General features: G+C 36.0%; 1 protein-coding gene across 1 annotated transcript in view; it reads left to right on the top strand.

The window, feature by feature from the left end:
* The window catches only part of C6H12orf4 (chromosome 6 C12orf4 homolog), a 36,827-nt gene extending 26,821 nt beyond the window's left edge, over positions 1 to 10,006 (top strand). The window contains exons 12-14 of the mRNA XM_045554559.1: positions 8,110 to 8,167; positions 8,765 to 8,832; positions 9,439 to 10,006. Coding sequence (XP_045410515.1) covers positions 8,110 to 8,167; positions 8,765 to 8,832; positions 9,439 to 9,531 — 219 coding nt within the window. The 3' untranslated portion in view covers positions 9,532 to 10,006. The remainder of the gene's footprint in view (positions 1 to 8,109; positions 8,168 to 8,764; positions 8,833 to 9,438) is intronic.
* Positions 10,007 to 24,657: the final 14,651 nt, after the last annotated feature.

Consider the following 24,657-nt stretch of genomic DNA (forward strand, 5'->3'; position numbering starts at 1 on the left):
TTAACCACTTATGTTCGGAGGATTATAGCTTTGACGTATAGTAGATAAACTAGAACATCATAATAATTTTTAGCTTTGGATAAGGTATGTGCCCCTGCTCCTCCTCCTCCTCCCTGTCCTCTTCCATCTTCTCCTCCTTCCCCTTATCTTCCTCCCTCTTCTCTTCTATTTTTGTCTTAAGTAGCATTAGATTTACCTTCACATATATATTTGGCTTAGGCTAACAGTAAAATTAGTTTGCATTCTCTAGGTATACATTAATAGGAAATGGAAACAGATGCTAGAGGACAGGAAAAGCTTGGTTTAACATTTTCTCAGGGCTCTTTGGATCATACAAGTATTTTCCTCTGTAATTAAGATTAATATAATCATTCATCCATTTTGTTATGTACTGTAATTTAATTTTAAAATGTTCATTTCCGTGACTGGTTTCCCTCCTGCTTTATACTTCACCCACATAAAAAATGGTTAGAGGGCATAAGTCATAGAAATAATACAAAGACTAAAATTCAACTTCAAATAGTGTGGAGGAACAGAGGAGCCTCAAACCAAATGGGCGCAGACAAGTCCTGGGAGAACCAGAGGTCAGCCTGGTGCTGAAGGACCCATATCCGCAACTCCGTGCCTGCTTGTTTTGAGGAGGCATTTTTTAAAAAGCAAAATTGCTGTCTGATAATTGCAGATTGTGACTATCAGGAAGTTTGATCATTGATAATTAAAAGTTATTTACCAAAATAAAAGATTTGTGTAGATGCTATATTTTAAATAGCAATGTAAAAGATTTTATGTTTTACTTTTTATACTAAGTCCCCACATAGACTCATTATATTATAAAAGACCTCATTTTAAACTCAATATCCTATTTAAACACAAAAATATAATTAATTCCATCTAAGACAGGATGATTTTAAATGATTTCCCACTTACAATCTAGTCTGGACTATTTTCACCAGGCACATTATTGTGTGATTAAGAGAATCGTAGCACCATCTTATGAAAGCTGCATCAAACTTTGTAATTTTTCATTCCATTCACTTCTGTAGCCTCAATTATACCTAGTATGGTATAGGGAGAGATGGACAAACATGTTTTTTTTCCACTGCAGCTTTATAAAATTTTATTTCCATCAGGAATTTTTAGCTATTGTTAAGTTATCATCACTAACTAGTCCATCTATAAAAAGGTCTTCGGGGAGTAACAGAGAAAGTTTATGATGGAATCCTGCCACAAGGAAACATCCAAACATTCCTGCAGCTGGACTCCTGGTTAACCAGTTTATAAAAATGGTTATATGTAGGTGGGAAACAACCTCAAAAACAGTGTTTCCAAAAGTCACTAAGTTCGGATTTACTTCCAGACATCTGATACTACTAGCATTCCCTCTCCCACAATGTTACAAAAGTTACATGTTTTAAATTGGAACAGCCAGCTGCAGAACATTAAGTTTGTTTCCAAAGTGTCCGATTTAATTCACAAAAGTATATTGAGCCATGATCCTCCCATTTGTTGTATTTAAACATCCATTCAGGTCAAGAAGTTTATTCTACGAACTCAGACAACACTACACAGGATATAGAGGTAATATTTATTTTAGCTTTGGTGCAAGGATCCCAGAGCATTTTCAGGTGTTATTTTCTTCCTCTAACAAATAGAATTGCTGGACACTCAGCACATTTTAGTGTGTGCAAGATAAAGATGATGTCTGAAACAATCCATGTCCTATGATAGATAAAAGAGTATAGAAATTAATTGCAGTTTAAAAAGAAAAGGAAAAAATAATCTATTTGCAAGAAGAAAAACATACTGATTTTATCTCGATAGATTTTTCTGATCTGAAGATACTGTGGTATTGGAGCCAAGCTAACCTAATAGAAGCTACAAACAAAGAATACTGAGTTCCTGACTTCTTTTTTTATTTTTGCTATTAACTTGTTAAATAATTTGGGGTTTAGAGGTTTTAGTTTTATAATTGTTGTTATTAATGAAGATTTTGTTTATTTTTAACTTTTTATTGGCATGTAATATACATATAGAAAAGTACACATCAGTATACAGCTCAAATCTTCACTAACTGAACACCCATATAACCAATATCCAGACCATGAAACAGAACCTTACCAGCACTGCCAGCTACCCTCCTGCTCCCTGCCAGTCAGTTAATCCACACAGCCTCCATGAGGGTAAACACTATTTTCACCCTAAAAAGCATGGATTAGTTAGGCTTGTTTTTGTAGTTTGTCTTGTGTCTGGTTTCTTTCATTCAATATTGTGTTTGTGAGATCTATCCATATTATTATGTTTCTTTATGGATTGTTTATTCTCAGCTGTTATATATTATTCCATTATGTGATTAGATCACAATTATTTAGCCATTCTACTACTTAGGGACATTTGGGTAGTTTTTCCAGATTTTGATTATGAAGACTAGTATTGCTGTGAATATTGTAGTAGGTATATTTTTGCATATCTGTTGGCAATATACTTCAGGATGGTCCCAGGGTATAAATATGTTTATCTTTGGTAGATAGAGCCAAATCGTTTTTCAAACTGGTTGCACCTATTCTGTTGTTTTTGAATATGAAAAATAAGAAACAAAGCCAGACTATTTCTTACCTTCTGATAATGGCTGTGAAACTGATTAATACATCTCAGAGGCACATACTTAGAAGTAAGTAAAAATTTTAGAATCTTCTGCATTGGTGCATAAACTCAGAAAATAATTCTTATATCTAATTTCCAAGACATACAGTGAAGACTTAAAAGTACCTGCTAACTCTGCAGTTCAACCTTACCCTAATCAGAAGATTCAAGTTGAGTAGCCATTAAATTTAGATAGGAAATATTATCTCAGTTACAATCAGAATCGAGATTTTAATTTCAATCTCACAGGTTTAGAATCTCTTCTGTGTACAGTGCCCACTTATCACCTAAAATGTAATGGTAGGGCCCAATTTTTTGCCTCAGTTACAAAGTCTAGTGCTTCACATGATCCATCCAGCTTCTTCAATGGACTTCTTTAGCAGTGCTTTCTCACAGACTTTTCACTAAGATTTAGTCACTTTTTTATTACTTAGAACTCATGATCAAACTTTATATACTGTTACCTGACCTGCTATGTTGTATATCCCATCTATGGCATAATGTATACTAAGACTTATTTCCAGAAGTGAGCTTCTTGTGAAACTACTGGCCACATCCCACAATGACATTCAATAAGTCATGTCTTCTCATGACCTTGTTGACTTCTAAAGCTTACAGTTTACCATTTCTAAGTACCCAAAGCCATTCTTTTTAGGTACTGGATTTAATCAGAGACAAAATGACAAGATAAAAAAGCTGGTAAGCATCTACCTTAATCTTGAGTTGGAGTCTCTATGGAGGCATCTGGAAGATTTGAAAACAGATCAGATGTGTGTGTGTGTGTGTGTACGTGCGCTATCTAACATTTCCTTTCAGATTTACATGCTAAGCGCATTATTAAAGTAAACTGAGTATGAGAGTTTATATCATCTGAAAATTAAATTGATTTTTAGAATATGTCTGTCACTTCAAATATTATATATGCTGGGATCCTGCCATGAGTTGGTATTTTGGTATTTTCTCTAAATAGCATTGATGAAACTTTGTCATTAATTCACATCATTCTGAAAGAGTGTGAAATTCTCAATTTATCTCATAGATATTGGCTCTAGACCACACTGTGAACCACACATATGCAAAAAGCAAGAAAGCAAGGCATTAATGGATAAAATGTGATGATCTTTGGACAAGTGCAACAGTGAAAGGACTTGACTGTTTTTTTCCTTACCTACTTTTAGCCACACCATTAGAACCATCCCTATTCTGACTTGTGCTGTCGTCAGTCGTTATTACCATCACTTGATTTTAATGCATTGGGATAAGATATATACTGTATCCTATTGTTCAGGGCTACTCTTCAAAAGCTCTGTGCTTACAGTTCACATTAGTTGTCCTCATGTGACTGATGGTGCTTAGACTTTACCTTAGCCTGAAATAATTCAAAGGCTAATAACAGATGTCAATAAATTATAGACTATAAGACAAGTTACTGTCACAAGCACTATAAAAATGAGTGCTTCCCTAAAATAATATAAATGGTGCTAATTCCTTGATTCTGATTATTATTATTATTATTATTATTACTATGGCATTTCAAAAAGTAATATATTTTTTTTTTTTTTGAGACAGAGTCTCGCTCTGTTGCCCGGGCTAGAGTCAGTGCCATGGCGTCAGCTTAGCTCACAGCAACCTCAAACTCCTGGGCTCAAGCAATCCTACTGCCTCAGCCTCCCTAGTAGCTGGGACTACAGGCATGCGCCACCATGCCCAGCTAATTTTTTTTTCTATATATATATTTTAGTTGGCCAGATAATTTCTTTTTATTTTTAGTAGAGACGGGGTCTTGCTCTTGCTCAGGCTGGACAAATAGTTATTCTTTGTTTTTATTCCTACATATGATTATTGAATAAAATGTTTAACATAAGTGAAAGATAATGAGATACCATGAATGAGAGCCAGCAAAAACAACCAAACATAAAAACAGATACACAAAAACTCTTGAGGCACTGGAATTATGAGACAAAAACCATGCAATAATTGATGGCTGTGTTTAAAGAACTGAAGACAAGCTTTAAATGTCTTCAGGTAATAAGATACTATGAAAAATGACCTAGCAACTACAAAATATTGCTGAGAGACATTTTAAAAGACCTAAATAAATGAAAAAATATATACTGTGTTCATGGATTAGAAGACTCAGTATAGTTATCAATAACGTTCTAAAATTGATCTACAGATTTAAATCCCAATCAGAATCCTTATAAGGCAATTTTGAAGGTATTAATAAGCTAATTCTAAAATTTATATGGAAATACATAGGACCTAAAATAGCCAAAACAATTTTGAAAAAGAACAAAGTTGGAGAATTTACACCAACTAATTTTAAGACCTGCTATAAAGCTACAGTAATCAATAAAATATGATATTGGCAAAAGAATAGACTGTGAATTAAAAGAACAGAATAGAGAATCCAGAAATAAATCCATACATATATTGTCATTAAATTTCTGCAACGATGCCAAGGCAAATCAATGAGGGAAGAGGCAGTTTTTTTAACCAGTAGTGCTAAAACAATTGGATATTCATATAGAAAAAAATAGCTTTAACCCTTACATTATATTATATATAAAAATGAACTTAAAATGTATCAGAGACCTAAACAAAACAGCTAATACTATAAAGCTTCTAGAAGAAAACATAAAAGAAAATCTTGATGACATCAGGTTAAGCAGATTAAGATTTGTTAGGACACAAAAGAATAAGCCATAAAAGGATTCAAAGCCTTTGCTCTCATCAAAAGACACTATTAAGAAAATAAAAATGCAAGACTTAGGCTGTCTCATGACCTTGAGCAATTCACTGTACTTTCTAGGCATCTTTTTTTAATTTATAAAGGTTATTTTTCATGAGATAAAAATGATATATATTATAAAGTTCCATGTAAACATAGACATTATTATTATAGTTTTCAGAGCTGTCAGCATTGCCTCAAAGCTGTAGACATTTCTTAGTCACCTTGTTCTTTTTGTACATCATTTTTTTTTAAGTAGGGAGAACAAGTCAAAAAACCCAACACTTGTCCTTCCATGTGTGTATTCCCATAAGGCACTGGGGCTCTTTTGTAACAGCCTTTACAGTTACAAAGAAATATTCTTCCTTTTTGTGAACTTTGAAGCTGAGAAGTGTTATAAATATAATTTAAAGTTAAACATCAGAAAATTCTAGTCATTTTTAAAAGCTTCCAGGACCTTAGAAAAGAGGATTTTTTACTTTTTGGCCCACTAAACAACTAGACACCTACCTTTTATTTATCAATCTTAAAGTATCTTGGACACAAATTTAAAAAGTAGTTTTCTATCAAACCCTATTTCTGGCTACAAAAAAAAAAGTCACACTCTTTAAATTCATTCAACCTATGTTTTTGAGCATCTGTATGCTCAGTATTATAGAAGGCATTGTAAAAGTAATAAACTTGAATAAAAAGTAATTTCTCCCTTCGAAAGAGAGCACACAACTTAATTAAGAAGAGAAAGCATAAATCCCATCCTTCTGCCTATTCCTCTGCCCTCCTCTGCCTCCAAAAAAGACAGGATAAAATGTGATTTTTGAGATAAAAGAACAACAGAATACTTTGTGAGTTCAGAGGATAGAGACATCATTTGTAGCTGAGGAGACAGGACGTGCTTTATGGAGGAGCTGGCAGTTAAGCTACACATTGAAGAATGAAGATAAGGTTTCAATAGATGGAATTAATGGGAAGGGCATTCTAGGCAGAAGAAACAGATTGAGGAAAAATGGGAAGCAGTGGGTGACAGGCATTGCAGATCATGTTCAGGCAGAGGTGAGCAGATATGCTTGAAAGAAACCTTTAGCCAAAGCTAAAGTAGCTTTGGTTGTAAATAGCCTTAAATATTAAAAGAAAGGTTTATGTATTATATATGTGAGATGGTAGAAAGCAATTGTAAGTTTTTTGAACAGGAGTATCATGTGATCAGAAATGTACTTAAGATAAATTAGCCAAATCGGTGGTTTGGAAGGGAAATATTAGAGTCCAGGAAACTGGATAGGAAGCCATAGCAGTAACTAGGCATGAGGTCACAAAGACCATCAGAGAAAGGTGAAGAACTGGGATATTTGATGACACATCAGCCCAGGGTGGGGTGGGGAGGAGTCTCATGAAGAAGGAGAGTGGTCACTAAAGCAAATTACACCAGTTAAGGTCCGTTAGAATAAGACTGAGAAAACATTTGGTATTTAATAATCATTAATGATCTCACAGAATTTTCAGTAGGGCAAAAGAATGAGTAGTCGATAAGGAAGATATTATTTGCCTTTTCATTCTTGTTCTTGCACAAGTGTCAGATTGAATGCAGAGGCAGATATGAGAATTCAGATGTCTTCTATTTAGTCAGGCACTAACGAAATTTGCAAAAATGTAAAATATTGCTATTATCACTAAAATTTTTTATTTTGAAATATACAGCTATTTTTCATGAAAAATGTTATTTATGTTAACATATAATAGATTTATCATTGTTTTTAAATGAAATTAATACTTTTAAATTTTTCTCAGTTTTAATTTTTTAAAAAATTTCTAATGTAATAAATACCATGAGATATAATTCACATAAACAAAAGCTCATTGGCATCCTCAGTAATTTTTTTATTACTTATTTATTTATTTATTTAAGAGATGGGGTCTTGCTATGTTGCACTGACTGGAGTTAAACTCCTGGGCTTGAGTGATCCTCCTGCCTCAGCCTCCCAAGTATTTGTGACTATAGGCATGCACCACTGTGCTCAGCTTTCTCAGTAATTTTTAAGAGTGTAAAACTGAGATCCAGAAAGTTTGAAAATCACAATAATGAAATAATAAACATGTTTTATAATTATGAAGACTTGCAAGATGGGAAAATAATTCCAATGATAGTGAAAAGAAATAAAATTTACAGTGACAAACCCCCTAATCATAGTATGGATAATTATAAATGTATTGGTTAAAGTCTCACACTGGCACTTGTGTGCACATTTGGCCAAAGATTAGAAAAGAACATAGAAAAATGAATACATTTGGTTTGCTAGGTAGCTGGGATGGGATATTTGTTTATTTCCATTACTTTTGCAATAACATGTTATGTAGTAAAAACATTTATTTTACTGCTTATCTTATGCAAATATTATACAGTTTAATAGAATTATTTAAGCTGACATTGACAGTAGTAGGTGAAGTTCCTACATCGCTTATATTTGTCTTTAGAATTAATTATCTAGGAAGTTTTAAGGATATGTTTATTTTTTAAATTATATTTACTAGGCTACTTAAATTAGTTTGCATTCCACAAATACAGTCTAACAGCTGGAGGAAGTTGAATGCCTAAAAACCAAAGGAAATCCAGTTAGGATTAGCAAATAATTGCCTGAATCTGTTCACAGCATGGATAGTCAACATTATAGATAAATAAAGATCTGACTTTATTTATTATACAAATTTCTGTTAAAAGCATATGATTTGTTTGGTTCTGTTTTTAGGAAATGACTATACCCTGGTGCTTAAGGAGAGCAGAACTTGTGTTTAAGTGTGTCAAAGGTGAGGATGATCTTATATTTAACAACAACCATATATATTTCCTCCCAAATATTGAAAGTAGAGCAACCCCCCCCAAAAAATGTGAAAGTTACCCTTGTCATCTGATGCCTCAGTTAAATAGTTTAACAATCAAAAATTTCATAACAGGCTTTTTTATTTATCTTTTTCCAGTCACAAAATAAACAAATCTCCAGCCCTTCTGGAATACAAGGCTATTTGAATGTTATTTATATTTTTTTCTGATGCTAGCTTGCTCTCTATTGCCCTTTATTCTCCTAATAAGAAAAAAGATAGAGCCAAATATTTAATTAACATTTAATAACCTGTTTGAGCTTAATTTTATGGAGATTAGATTTGACTTGAGAAATCATAAGTAAAAGTATGTTGACAAAACTATTTGAAACTTCTCTGCCATGGCAAGTTAGGGATTGCAGAAGTTTATCTGTCCTTTAGGCTTAGCCTTTCCTACAGGCAAATGGCTACCTAAAATGTCTAGACATGAAGCTCCCCAATGAAAATTCAGTTTATTTCAGTAAGTGATTAGAAGGTTTGAAGGCTGAAACTCATAATGCAGCAATATCTATTGTTCTTTCTTAGGTTTCATGATGGAAATGGCTTCGTGGGATGGAGGAATTTCTAGGACAGTGCAATTTCTGGTACCTCAGGTGTGTTATCTGAATAGCTCTCACCCCAATTTAATCTCTTTTATTATATTTCTCACAGATTTATCTAGGCACACAGGCCTAAACTCCTAAATGTAACATAAAATGTTAACAGCTGTTTTATAAGAGAAGTGTTTGGATGCCATAAAGGCCCTTCACTTAATCTGTTGTCGAAGATGTCAGCATCTACCACTCAAGAGATCTTTTATTTAACCCCAAAATGAAACTTGACTCATCTTTCCTTTGTTTTTCTCCAAATTTATATTCTATAGATTATTAAGGCTTCATAAACAAGGGCATTAGCAGAGAATGAGTCTGTATTCTATAAAGATCTCAGCAAAATTAGTGGTATTTTATTACTGGTGACACTAATGTTATCTAGGGGTTTTTCTAGTAATCAAACTTATTATTTCACAGAAACGGCATAAGTTCTCAGAAGATGGAACCAGAAAAACAGCCTTAGTCCATAGCGATACAGTTAAATCAGTCCTGAAAGATAATTTTCACATATTGCACTCCGTATCTACTACTAAGTCCGTATTTTAAAGTACTTTAAAAAATTGTTTAAATGATTTAACAAGTGCACACTTTTGTTTTCACCCATTACAGAGTATTTCTGAAGAAATGTTTTATCAGCTTAGTAACATGCTCCCCCAGATCTTCCGAGTATCATCCACACTCACTCTGACATCCAAGCACTAAAGCCTTATAGATTGACGTGCTGGCAGAAGAGGATTGTTAAACTCTCCAGGAACTTGAGCTATGCTGGGATTCTGTCAAGCAGAAGATGCCCAGAAAGAGAGCCTACAACTGAAGCCACAAATCAAATCATGATATATGTCTGTTAAACATTCCAAAAATTTATATAGTGCACAGACTAATGGTTAGCCCCTAACTTAAACATTTACTCTTAAAGTCTATTTATGAAAGAATCTCTCTTTTTTTCCTACTATGTCCTACCTGTGAATATTAGTAAGTTAAAACTTTCTGTTTATCACACATGGACGCTTGCTTTAGGAAACTGTTCGATATATTTTCATGGAGACATTTGATTTTTCCAAAAGGCTTGAATCATATCAGGTGCTAGGCTTAGTTAAATATACAAATAAAATCTTCCTTCTACTTTGTTTGGCAAACCAGAATTTGAAATGACTGAAATAAATATTATAAGTATGAATTTCTTGTGAAAATCTTTTTTGTAGAAACAAATATATGAAACAAGTGTGCTTCTTTTAAATTCTCCTGTTTCAAACCCCTGCTTTTAATCTACTCTTTCTAAGGTGGTATAAGTTAGTCAGAGGCGGCTGTGGATTCTTTACCTCTGTCTCATCTTCCCTCTGTGACCTTGCCCTTGTCTATTAATAACATTTCATAGGCTGGGAAAACAGTGTTCTTTTTTGCAAGCCTCACATAAAGTTAGTCTAAACCAGCACCTGACAGTATTTTAGTGCTTATCAACGTTGTGACAATCAGACAATGAGCATCATTTTTGTTTCTCTGTTCTTCCTGCATTCTCAGCTTCCTTAACTATTTGTCTATCCCTTGCTTTTCTTTGCTGATAACTGTGGCCCCATTTCTGTCTCTGCTTTCTTTCCTCTCCTTTTCCATTGTCCTTTTTATGATAGTACTTTCTCAGATGCTACATACCACTTATGTATCCCCTCTGTAACTTTATTTGCTATGAGTAGTGACTACATTAAACAAAGGCTCTTTAAAAAGCAATAGTTTCATCAAATCCAAATTATATGGTTTTTGTAACTGGACAATGGAATGAAATGTAAGGCCTTGGGTGTCATAATAAGATGGTATATCTTGATCATAAGAAACAAAAAGCACTCTATTAGCATGCCTAAATGTAGTAACTATAGAAACTCTCCTGGTGTTCAGAATGCTTTCCCATAACAGAACATTACTCAAGGAAAAACTGTGTTTTAGTGACAACACTAAGAACACCCACTCCAGCAGAATGTCCACGAGGCTCTAAAACTTTCCACATTCCTCATCAGCGAGCCTGGAGCCTCGTGATTCCACCAAGAAGGTAGGTGTTTTGCCCCTATAGCCCATACCTTGGAGAAATCCTCTTCCAGGCAACAATGTTGTGATTGAGACTGATTCTAAGGCAAAACAGGGTAGACAGGCAGAAGCCAGGGGTGTGGTAGATCAGTGCCAGAGGCTATTTTAGTCATAAACTGACAGGACAAGTTGCAGGTGGGCAGAGTGGGTCAGTAAAAGGCATTCAAAAACAGGAATTGAGAATCCGTAGAATTCTGTAACTAAGGGTACAGCCAACAACTTGAAGGGTGCAACCAGGTGTCAGGGTCTAGGAGCACAGTGTCATTCACAGAAGTTTGGTGAATGTTGCTGCTCAAACCTTCCTTTGTCACCTCATTGCCATTTTATTAAGCTACTTATAAACTGGTGGCTTTCACATGAAGGCAATTTAAAGGTACTATTTGGCCTATGAAATCAAGATAAATTTATTGAATAGCCATTTTTTTCACATGATACTGTATTATAAGATATACAGAAACAGTAAGATCGGAAAAATTACGCTTATGGTGTTACATTACCACTGAGGAAAACACACCAAACACCAAGCAGATAACAAATATATAATTTGAAATACTAATTGTACGATGAATTTAAATGGTGTGGATTTTAGTGATGCAGTAATTGAGGAAGTGGAGTTTTGTATTTGAACAAGGAAGGATGAGATTATGATCTTTTTCTTAGTGATGGGTTTCTTAAAGGGGAATGATTTCAAGCACTTTAGGAATGATGTGGAGAAAGTGCCTTAGCAGGCTGAGAAAGCATTCTAGGTACTGTTGGCAGTGCGTACCTGCGGGTTCTGCATTTGCAGCTTCAAACAACTGCAGATTAAAAATAATTTGGAAAAAACAATAAAAATAACAGTACAACAATAAAATATAATACAAAGTTTAAAAATACAATATAACAACTATTGGCTGGGAGGGTTGGCTCACACCTCTAATCCCAGCACTTTGGGAGGCTGAGGCAGGAGGATTGCTTGAGGCCAGGAGTTCAAGACCAGCCTGAGCAACATAGACCTTGTCTATAAAAAAACCCCAACAACCTACTTACATAGTATTTACATTGTATTAGGTATTATAAGTAATCTAGCGATGATTTAAACTATATGGGAAAATATATGTAGGTTATATGCAAATACTGTGCCAGTTTACATAAAGGACTTGAGAATCCATGGATTTTGATATCTGTAGGGGGTCTGGAACCAATTCCCCGCTGAGACCGAGGGATGACTGTATAAGGTTCAGATAGGAGAAGAAACAGAATGGAGGCAGTGGAGTCAATACCATTCACAATAGCTACAAAGAAAATAAAATACCTAGGAATATACTTACCAAGGAGGTGAAAGATCTCTACAAGGAGAACTATAAAACACTGATGAAAGAAATTGCAGATGACACAAACAAATAGAAAAACATCCCTTGCTCATGGATTGGAAGGATCAACATTGTTAAAATGTCCATACTGTCCAAAGTGATTTACAGATTCAATGCAATTCCCATCAAAATACCAATGTCTTGTACAATAGATGATGGTGTGGATGCAGAGAGATAGGAATGCTTATACACTTTTGGTGGGACTGCAAATTAGTACAACCTCTATGGAAAACAGTATGGAGATTCCTCAAAGAAATAAATGTAGACCTACCATTTGATCCAGCAATCCCACTACTGGGTATCTTCCCAAAGGAAAAGAAGTCATTTTGTCAAAAAGACACTTGCACCTGAATGCTTATTGCAACACAATTCACAATTGCAAAAATGAGGAACCAACCTAAGTGCTCATCAATTCACAAGTGAATAAATTAATTGTGAGATACACACACACACACACACACACACACACACACCATAGAGTACTACTCAGCCGTAAAAAGGAATAAAATGTCATTTGTAGCAACTTGAATGGAACTGGAGACCATTATCCTAAGTGAAGTATCTCAGGAATGCAAAACCAAACACCGTATGTTCTCACTAGTAAGTGGGAGCTAAACATTGGGTACACACAGGCACAAAGTGTGATACAAATGACATAGGAAACCAAGAAGCAGGGAAGGTGGGAGGGGAGGTGTAGGATAAAAACTTACCTACTGGGTACAATGAACACTATTCTGGTGACAGGCACACCAAAAGCCCTGACTTAAGCATTATACAAGGTTTCTATGTAACAAAAACATTTTAAAAAATGAAAAGAAATAGAATGGAGGCAGTGGCAAATAGCCAGTATGTTGAAAGAAGCTGACCACAAGAATAGGGGAGTTGGGGGACGGGGAGATAAGCGCAAACATTGACATTAGTGAGGGGTGTGTTGGCAAGTTAGAAGCTTTCTGTTTGTATAAATAGTTAAGTATTCCCAAGACAGACGACAATATGGTCCTTAAGACCTTAAAGTGTGCTTTGGAAATCAGGCAGGGGCACCAAGCCTGAGGTCTCCATTCTGTACTGCTCTTTCTCTTCCCTCATTTCTGTTCTCAAAGCACCAAACCAAGAAAGACCATTGATCTAGAAGTGTGACACCAGCTGTTCCTCACCATGACAGTGTGACCAGAATGGAAGAAATGCATGAAAAAGAATTTCAATGGGAAGAAACTTAGCTTGCCTGAGAGTTGTCAGATCTTTTATTGGCACAGTACACACACTTCAGTTGGATCCTGGCTAATTCTCACAAAAGAAAAAAATGTTTTGCAAAGGAAAGATGAATTCACAGAAATATTGTTGTTCTGGAGGCCCCAAGGGAGAATTCACAGTGCTGTGTAGAAAGAAGTGACCAAGCATAGAGAGTGGAGCATCAGGGCTATTTTTCAGTTTCTAGGTGAAGATTTTTGCTTTTCTGTGACTTAATTTTGCCATTTGGGTGAAACTGGATGGCTTTGCTCAAAAAGACTAACAGCAGTGTAAAAATAATTATCATATATATGAAACAATAAAAGGAATATATTTTATAACACCTATTTGCAAAAAGTACCATATTTTCAGAACCATTTAGATCAGTGGTTTTCTATACTTTAACAATCCAAGAACCTTTTCATTATCTTTCCCATGTTTCTCTGAAATATTTTGGACACTTGCCTAGCAAACAATTGAAATTATTTAAGCATTTTTTTTGTTAAGTCAAAGACAGGTATGTCCAGAAATAAGCTTCTGATTAGCAAGTAATACATAGTATTATCACATAGAATTGTCATTGCATAGTTCCCATACATAGTATTATCACATAAAATACATAGAATTATCATTGTGTAATTCCAGGCAAATTTACAGAGACAAAACCTTGGCATTTGATATAACCTGTGGCTTCTCATACAAGTGAAATGTATTTTTTGAAGGATTCTTTAAATAGCTCAATGACGTCTTAAAGGACCACTAATTCTAGGAACCCAAAGCTGGGAACCACAACTTTAGACAGAAATATTTATCTGAGAGTATACTACAAAGGGAGGCCAGATAAGGGCAACATAACTAGCAGGTTGACCCTGAGAATTGTTCAATAGACAGCAAGTATTTATTTACTGAGTTTCTCCCACAAAAGCACAGCACTAAGCAAAATTCAGCTTCTAGAAGGTTATACATAGGCAATAGAACTTGTAAAGTCAGAAAACTTGGCAGGCTTTTCTCTGATCTGTGAAACTGACAATCTCTAATTACTAAAAGTCCCAGCTAAAGCAGGGGGATGGAGGAGTAACCTCCTGAGGTTCCCTGAAAGACCAACACATCCTTGTGATGGCCTAGTCAAATATACACAGCTGAAATTATTATGGTGCACTTTAGATCTCCCTTGCTGTTCTTTTCCTATTTTCCCATAGGAAAATGTTTCCTGATATATTCATATCTAAGATATATCAGGCTTTCTCATATATTCAAATCTAAGACTTGGCTGAACTTCATGCCATATATAGTTAATCCTCATTAATTGAAGACTCCATATTTGTGAATTTACCTACTCATTAAAATTTATTTTAACTTCAAAATTAATAAGGACATTCATAAAAGTACACAGTATTTTACAAAACCAATAGTTTCATCACATCCAAATTGTGTAAATGTTTAAACTGGCCAATGGAATGAAATGCAGGGCCTTTGGCAGCACTTTTGGGTCATTTGTGGAAATGCACAGAGCAGCAAAAAATTTGAGGCACCCAACACTCCCTCTCCCAGCTCAGATGGAGCACAGTGATGCTCTGCCTTCTTATTCCAGCTTTCAAAATATAAATAAGTGTCCTTTCCTTGGTCTATTTAATGCCACAGTTTTTGCACTTTTGTGCTTTTTATTGGTGATTTCATTATTCAAAATGGTCCAAGCATAGTGCTAAAGTGCTACCTAGTGTTCCTAAGTGCAAAAAGGTTGTGATGTGCCTTATGAAGAAAATGTGTCTTAGATAAGCTTTGTCCAGGTATGTGATACAGTGCTTTTGGCAGAGTTCAATGTTAATGAATTGAGGATACATATTAAATATGGTGTCTTTCAACAAAAGCACACATAAAGCAAGGTTATGTATTGATTGGGTGATGAAAATGCAGCCAGCGGCCGGCAGGAATCTAACCGTGCACTTCCCCTAGGAGCACTGGTTTAGTATTCACTGAGTCTGTGTTCACAGCAACTTTATAGAACATAATGACTGTGAATAATGAGAATCAACTGCACGTGTCTTCTCTCACAGGCAAGAGAGCACAGCAGGTATCTGGGATATCTATGGAGAATGAAATCTGGGACACATTACCAAAGAAGCAAACAGATCTTTCATGAAGATGTTTAGGAATGAAGCAGACACTGTGCTGTCTGTCAAAGGTTAGGTGTGACATCTGCAGGAGGGGAATGTATTGCTGGGTCTCCCCTCTTTCTTTCTCCCCTGCTTTCTAGCCTTCTCTCCTTTTTTCTTTCTTTATGATGAATCCTGGTTTCCTGTTATCAGCTCATTTGTGCTCAAAAGTCTCTCCTCTGAGGAACAGTATAGCATTAGCGATCAGGAGAATAAGTCTCTAGAATTAAACAAATCTGTTTCCAGTGCTGGCTCTCCAACTTATTTGCTGTGGCTTTTTACATTGGGCATATTACCTAACCCTCCTAAGCATGTTTCCTCATCTGTAAGCTAGGAAAAAATTAGTAATAGTATCTACCTCACTGAATGGTTGGAGGGATTACATAAGAAAGTACACACTACCTGGCATATAGTCATTCTATAAATATTTGCTGCTATTATCCTTCCTTCCTGTCTCCCTTTCCTTCCTTTCTTCCTTCCTGTCTGACCTTTCTCCTTCTCCCCTTCCTTCCTTTCACTAGATAGTAGGGATAGTAAGTCACTTAAAACACCATGTCCTCAAGGAGCTTACAGCCTCATTGACTTGTTAAGAGAACACACAGTAACTCACAGTACCAGCCAGCATATACTAAGGGTATACAGTCAGTGCAGAATAAAGCATACGGAGTGCTGTGAAAATCAAAATACAAACACTGGCAATGCATTGGGCCAAACAAGATGTTGAGCCCCTTGAGAGCAGACTGCTTAGCTCTGCCTTTCTCTGGCATGGAGTGGGTATCCTCTGAGAGCCCTTGTCACTCTCAGCAGATCAAGCACAAATCCTTCTGGCGGACGGACAGAATGCCACCTGTGCCAGAAGTGGCAACGGCTTCAGATACAAAGGATCAGGCAGGTTAGAATGTCAGGAGGAAGTCACAGGGTAGGTGACTAACCCTGTATTTGAGTGGAGCAGGAAGGACTATCGTGTTTTCATCAGGTGAATCTAGATTTCAGACATAACAATAGTATGAAGTAGTTAAGGAATTTAGTCTCCTGCCCACATAGCAGCTAAAATGAAAAAGCGCCCTTGTTATGTTCCCCTGGTTCATCCTGTGTGACTCTCTTTCGGTGAGCTGATCAGGTGTTCCTGTCTTACAGATGACCAACTGGGGCAAGAGGATTAAATGCTAGGAAGGTATAGAGAAGATGTCCTGGGGTGAGAGAAGAGGATTAGAATTCAGAAATCACTAGTCTACTTAGTCTGCTTTGTGTGGTGGTAGACGGGAGGGGTCACAGGATAAATACTTTTCTTTGTTCTTTGTAAAAGTCATTTTGGCTCTCTTGGCTAGTATAGCACATTGACTCTTCTATCTGAATTTTCTTCTGTTTTGACATACTTCAAATATACAGAAAACTTAGAAGAATTCTATAACAAATCCTCATGTGCCTACTACCTATATTTGTTAAAGCTTAACATTTTGCCATACTTGTTTTAGGGCTCTCTTTTTTTAAACACATAAAATATCACAGATACAGCCTGAACAACTCCTTTTTTGTCCCTTCTTAGCTCTAGTCCCCTCCTTGTATTAGCTATTTCTGAGTAACAAACTACTCCAACACTTAGTGGCTGAAACAATAAGCATTTACTCTCCATGATTCCACAGGTCCCCTCAGCAGTTCTTCTGGTCATTTATGAATCTTCAGTCAGCTGTGGGTCAAGTGGGCACCTCTTGATCCTGGCTAAGCTCTCCCCCACATTTGGGGGTTGGCTGGCTGTAGGCTGGAACAGGTGACCTCAGATGACACAACTAGGCTTTCCTTCACTGGGTCTCGTGCTCTAGGAGGCTAGCCCAGACTTGTTCAAGTAGTTGTAGTGGGGCTGAAAAAGAAAGGATTGACGCACCATCGCTTCCACCACATTCCGTTGATCAAAGCAAGTCACAAAGCCATCCCCGACACAAGAGGTGGGGTAATAGACTCCACATTTTGATGAGAAATACTGCAAAAGTCACATTGAAAAGAGCATAGACACAGGATGAGGAGAAGAATTGGGAATATTTTTGCCCTCAATGTGTCATGTGCTCTCATTCCTTAGCAGTAACCACTACCTTGACTTTGCTGTTCTTCATTCTCATGGGTTTATTTATAGTTTTAATCTATAACTATATAGTGTGGCCATAAAATATATATATTGTATTGAAAGCTGTATCTTCTATGTATCATTCAACATTCTGCCTTTTTAAAATCCAATATTGTGCTTTTGGGATTTAATTATGCTGATACACATATACCTACTTTATTAATTTTGATTGCAGTGTATTATTTTTGAATACTCTGAATTATATGCCTGTAATAAAATTTATTTTTTTTTTCATTCTATTTATTGACAGTGAGGTTGCATTCAATTTTGTGGCATTTTGTACTGTGCTCCAAGAACCACATTCTTCTTCATGTGTCATTGTACACGTATGTTAGAGTTTCTCTAGGGTTTACATCTCTGAGTAGATTTTCTGGGTCGTAGAGTAGGAACATCTTCAAATTTAATAAGTAAGTTCCAAATTTAACTCCAAAGCGGTTGTACCAAATTTCCCTTCTGACAGTGTATAAACAGTCCTTTTTTCCATATATTCATATAAGCTAGGCAAGAGTTTTCAGAATTTTAATTTTTATCATTCTAATAAGTCTGAAATAGTCTCTCATAGTTTTCTTGTTTGCATCTCCTTGTTTACTGGTGATGTTGAGCAACAGAGCATAGTGTGTTGGCCATTGGAGTTCCTTTTTCACGAGTTGCTTATTTGAATCCTTCCTCCATTTTTTTCTCTTGGGTCGTTTTCGTTTTTCATGTTGATTTTGCAGACATTCTTTCTCTAATCAAAACATTAAACTTCCTTAAGTTCTTTGTGAAAATCTCTTTTCCCAGTTTATGGTGTGTCTTTTCACTTTTTATTATGTTTTGCTTTTCACAGCATTTTTAAATTTTAATGTAGTATAATTTATCACTTTTTTCCTTTACAGTTTAAGCTTTTTGTATTTCACTTGAGATATCCTTTCTTACCCCACAACACCATGGCTTTATACTTACATGTTTTCTCCTAAGAGTTTTAACATTTTGCTTTTTCTTATTTAGGCCTTTAATCCATCTGATAGTTACTTTTATGTATTGTGAGGTAAGCATTCAATTTTATTTGGGTACACAGAGAATAGGGAAAAGATAATAATCAAATATCTATGGCTAAAAATTTTCCAGAATTGATGAACATGAATCTACAGATTCAGGAAGCAGGTTGAGATCTGAGCAGAAAAGCAAACATAAAACTACAACTAAACCCTTCATGGTAAAACTGCAGAACACCTAAAACAAAGGTTAATCTTAAAAGTCTCTAAATTTTTTTAAAAAGTTAAACAGAGATTTGAATGACAATTTCAAAGACTACAGATTTCTCAATAACAACAATAGACACCAGAAATTGATCAGTGTTAAGAGAAAATAATTTCCCACTTAAAATTTTGTATTCATCTAAAGACTGTCCTTCAAGCTCTCTTCATCACCTCTGTTACTAACTCATTGTGAACTTGGACAAATTATTTTTTCTCTTTGAATCTGTTTACTTGTCTATAAATTATGATTAATGCCTTTTCCCCCTCTACTTCATAGATTCACACAAGAAAAAAAAAGATGTGAGAATGCTTTACAAATTATAAGTTTCAAAAAAATAAGGTTTAGTTTGATTCTTGAGAGTGGGGCCATATTTGAGTATGAGGATCTGTATATATTTTTTTTAGATGAAACAGGGCATGAATGGATAGTTGCATGGATGGAAGGAAGAATAGAATTATGCATTAAATGAATATTTATTGAGTATCTGTTGTGTGCCATGCAATGTTTTAGATACTGGAACCATTGCATTATGGTGACTAAGACAGATACAATCTCATTCCCTGTCTAGTAGAGGAGACATACATTAAATCAGTAAACAACTGCATGTGTAATTACAAATTATAATGAGTCCTATGAGAAACTAACAAGGGGAATATAATTGATATGAGAATAAGGGAAAGCTTTTAGGAAGAAATGACATTTAAGCTAAGACCTGAAAAATGAATAGTAATTAACCACAAAGAGTAGAGGAAGATGCTTTTCCAGGCTGAGAAAACAAAACAAAAAGCAAATAAAACCAAAAAAACAGTAGACAGAAGGTGTACACAGCTGAATGGGGAAACTAAAACTCTAGTTTCTGACTAGAAGACTGAAAATGGGAGACATTAGGGAAGTACCAGGGAAATCACAGAAAGGGAGAGCTTGAAAGCTCATAAAGTTGTTTATAAACTCCTGAGCTTACTCTAGAGATGCACCAGCATAGATCTAATCCTAAACATCATACCAAAGACTTGCAGAACTGGACTATGGGATAGACCACCCCCCAGATTCCAGACTGCCCACTGAATGGCACACAAGCAAGACAAATTCTAGGAGCACTACAAAGTCTTTGAAAATGAAACTGATATTGAAACCATAATCCACAAAAGTTTGCTCTGAATGTATGGCCTGAAACAAACCGGTTGATTGTCTGCTAAGAGAAATATATCAACATTGTCTATAGGATTGAAACAAAGCCCAGAGTCATGGCCTGGCACAGTGGCTCATGCCTATAATCCTAGCACTTTGGGAGGCTGAGGTGGAAGGACCACTCGAGGCCAGGAGTTTGAGACAAAACCCAGAGTCTCATAATATAATAATATAAACCTATAAATTCAAGAAGTTTAGTGAACCCCAAACAGGATAAACTTGAGGAAATCTATACCTATAAACACCATAATCAATCTGCTAAAAACTAAAGACAAAGAAAAAAATCTTAAAAGCAGCCAGAGAAAACCAACACCATACTCACAGAGGAAAAACAATTTGAATGACAGAAGATTTCTCATCAGAAACCACGGAAACCAGAAGGAAGTGGAACATTTTCAAAGGCTAAAAGAAAAGACTGTCAACCCAGAGTTCTGTATCCAGTGAAAATATCCTTCAGGAATGAAGGTGAAATAAAGACATTCTCCAAGAAGGAAGACTAAGAGAACTTCTTGCTAGATACTTTTAAAGACCTGCTTTAAAAATATTGCTAAAGGAAGTTCTTTAGACAAAAGGAAAATGATTTTCAGGAGGAATTTGGAACATAAGAAATGAAGGAAGAACAACAGAATGGTAAATATCTGGGTAAATATAATGCACTATTTTCCTCTTGATTTCTTTAGAGTATGTTTGATGGTTTAAAATAAAAATTTTAACATTGTCTAATGAGGTTTTTCACAGTAGGTAGATGGAATGCAAAAAAGAATCACAGTATTAATAGAGGCCAATCTGGTGACAGAGTTTCTGCATTCCACTGAAGTGGTAATATTGAGTAGACTGTGGGGAAGAACAAAAACAAAATCATGAACCAAGAAAGACTCTGATTCATCCAAGTAAAGGAAAGAAGTCAAATAGTATCAAAGGGCTATTTGTTCACTACTGCTTCTTCCTCATCTTAGGAAAATTCCTAAAAAACGTTTGCATTGTGGACCATCCCTGTCACATAATCCCATGTCTGAACAATCACCAAATCCTGCATATTGTCTTTCAATCTGTCCGTTTTTCTCCATCCTATTTGTCCCTTCATAATCAAGCCCATCATTTTTTGCTATATACCATCCATCCTCCCAACTGGTCTCTCCAATTCCAGTTTTGCCTCTTCTTCTTTCTTAATATCACCATAATTATCTAAAATTCACATGTCATCATGTTGTTTTCCTCCATCAAACATGTCATGTAACATGTCGTTACTTTTATAATAGAGTGAACTCTTTAGACTGGTTTATAAGGCCTTTCACAGTCTGTCTCCTGATTACCTCTCTAGGCTCATTTCTTGCCACTCTCCAACCTCGCCTCTTAAACTGTGTTCTCTAGACTGACATAGTAAATATTTTACTGCTTGAGGGCCTTATGTTCTCCACCGCAACTACTCAACTCTGCAGCTGTAGTACAAAAGCAGCCATAGATAATATGTAAATGAATGGGTAGGACTATACTCAAATAAAACATTAATTACAAAAATAGGCGGCTGGCTTTATTTAGCTCATGGGCCATTATTTGGTGACCCCTGCTTTAGACAAATGAACTACCTACAGATCTGCGGGCATTTTCTTTCATCTCTTGGGTACTGTACAATCTACTCTCTGGAATGTCTCTCCCTTTCATCTGGCTAGCTTCAATCCACCTCCAGGCCTCAACTTGGAAGACACTTTTTCAAGGACTTTCTCTGGATTCTTTATCCCTCTACCACCATTGTTGCACATATCACACTTATGTATTGCTTGTTCACTTGTCTGTCTTCCTCCATTTGTCTATACGCTTTTGAAAGGCAAAAACTGTCATGTCTACACTTTAATCCCTAGTACCTAGCAGAGTTCTGGGCACATATATCCCTCAATAAAACTTTATATTTTCCATTAAGTGAATGGAAGGCCAGTGTCTCTCTGGCTGACCCAGCCCTAGTCTTCAAACTTTAGGGCTGGGAAAACACTGACTAGGTAGTTGTATCTCCATGGAAGCTGTGATCTGTTTTGGGCATCTCTTCCCTTTGGCCTGGCTTCTTCTCCCAGGGCAGAGGAGGTCAGAAATTAAGGACCAACCACTGTATCTCTTCTTGGGCAGCACCCATCCCTTCCACCCAGCTCAGAGCTCCCAGCTTAGTCTGACCCCAGTTCCGGCAAGTGCGCTCAGCCACTGATTTTAAAAATAAGCCCCGAGGGGGAAATTGCTACATCTCTTTCCAAATGCTATTGTGAATGCCAAAAGTGGTGGACAATGAACCATTTGTGGTTAAGGGTGGAGCAACCACCATTCAGCCAGGCCTCTGGGGGACTCTCACTGCCTATTCAGTGTCCTCCCTTTTCAGCCTATTACCAATAAAGTGTAAAAGGGACAACTTTTTCTGCCAAGCCATCAAGTAATGAAGCAGCCAAAGAGTTGGCCCGCTGAAGGGCCAATGATGTGTCCTATTCTGAACTAGTGCTGAATCTCGGATAAAAACCTAGAACCTTCCTGAAGGACCTTACAATACAGTTGAAATAACAAGCACATATAAACCATTAAGAGATAAGTAAAAATGCAATTTATTCATTTACTTATTCACTTTTTTAAGTGTCTACTCAATGCCATGCATTGGAATGGTGAGTTACAAATATGAAAGACAAGGGTTTCTTAATTCAAAGAATTGTCAACCTACAAAAATTTATGACAAAGTAGGAATATTACAACTGTAAAGAGGGTTTGGATTCTGAAGAAACCAATAAAAGTTAGTTTTAAGAGAGGCAATTGAGCTGGTCTTGAGGAAAGCATGGAATAAAAATGAATGGAAGGAGAAAGCACTTCAATTAGAGCAAATGAGATGGCCAGAGGTGTGGGGGAGGATTGAACATGGAGAGCGGGGAGATGAGATACGGCTGGAGAAATGATGAAGGATCATCTTGTGGAAGGCCTTGAAGATCCAGAATTTAACTCCAAGAGGGGAGATAATAACCCCTTTTCCTCTTTACCTTTTCTCTTTTTTAAAATTGAGCTATAATTCACACACCATAAAACCATGATCTTCTCATCCCATCCATGACAGTGGAATAATTTACTGAGATGATAATCTGTATCTTTTTCTCTTTGCATTTTCCCTCCCTCATTCCAAGAATGTGGCCAGACATTTGTGTTCCCTAGCCTAAGCAGTGTTGGAAGCTAAGCTAAAATCCTTTTCTGACTTCTGTTTTAGGAGTTTTAAACTCAATATTGGGATTATAATGAGGGAAGGTTTGAAAAAAGGCTATTAATATTTAGGAATATATTTAGCTAAGGAGGTAAGAGACCTATATAGGGAGAACTATGAAACACCGAGAAAAGAAATTGTAGCCAATGTAAACAGATGGAAATCCCTACCATGCTCATGGATCGGCAGAATCAATATTGTTAAAATGTTTATACTACCTAAGGTGATCTACAGAATCAATGCAATCCCCATCAAAATACCATCATCATTTTTCTCAAATCTAGAAAAAATAATTTTACATTTTGTATAGAACCAGAGAAGACCCCATACAGACAAAGCAATTTTAAGAAAAAAGAACAAATTAGAAGGCATCAGTCTACCAGACTTCAAGCTATACTACAAAGCTATAGTAACCAAAACAGCATGATACTGGCACAAGAACAGAGATATAGACCTTTGGAACAGGACTGAGAACCCAGATATAAAACCATTCTCATACTGTCATCTAATCTTTGGCAAAGCAGAAAAAAATATACACTGGGGAAAAGAATCTCTATTTAATAAATGGTGCTGAGAAAATTGGATAACTACATGCAGAAGATTGAAACTGGATCCACACCTCTCACCTCTCACAAAAATCAACTCACAATGGATAACAGGCTTAAACCTAAGACATGAAACCTTAGGAATTCTAGAAGAAAATGTTGGGAAAACTCTTACAGACATCAGCCTAGGCAAAAAATTTATGAAGAAGACCCCAAAGCAATCACAGCAGCAACAAAAATAAATAAATGGGACCTGATCAAATTAAAAAACTTCTGCACAGACAAGGAAACTATCATTAGAGCAAACAGACAACCTCCAGAATGGGAGAAAATATTTGCATGCTACACATCTGATAAAGGGCTGATAACTAGAATCTATATAGAACTTAAGAAAATTAACAAGAAAAAAATCAAACAACCCCATTAAAAAGTGGACAAAGGACACGAACAGAAACTTTTCAAAAGAAGAGATAATAATGGCCAGCAAACATATAAAAAAGTGCTCAACCTCTCTAAGGGAGAGATTTGCATTTGCAAATCTAAACCACAATGAGCTGTTACTTAACTCCAGTAAGAATGGCTTTTATCAAAAAGTCCCAAAACAACAAATGCTGGAGTAGGTGCGAAATGATGAGAACCCTCTTACGTTGCTGGTGGGACTACAAATTAGTACAACCTCTGTGGAAAGTAATTTGGAGATATCTCAAAGAAATAA

Source organism: Lemur catta, chromosome 6 (genome assembly GCF_020740605.2).
Source record: "Lemur catta isolate mLemCat1 chromosome 6, mLemCat1.pri, whole genome shotgun sequence".
Taxonomy (NCBI): domain Eukaryota; kingdom Metazoa; phylum Chordata; class Mammalia; order Primates; family Lemuridae; genus Lemur; species Lemur catta.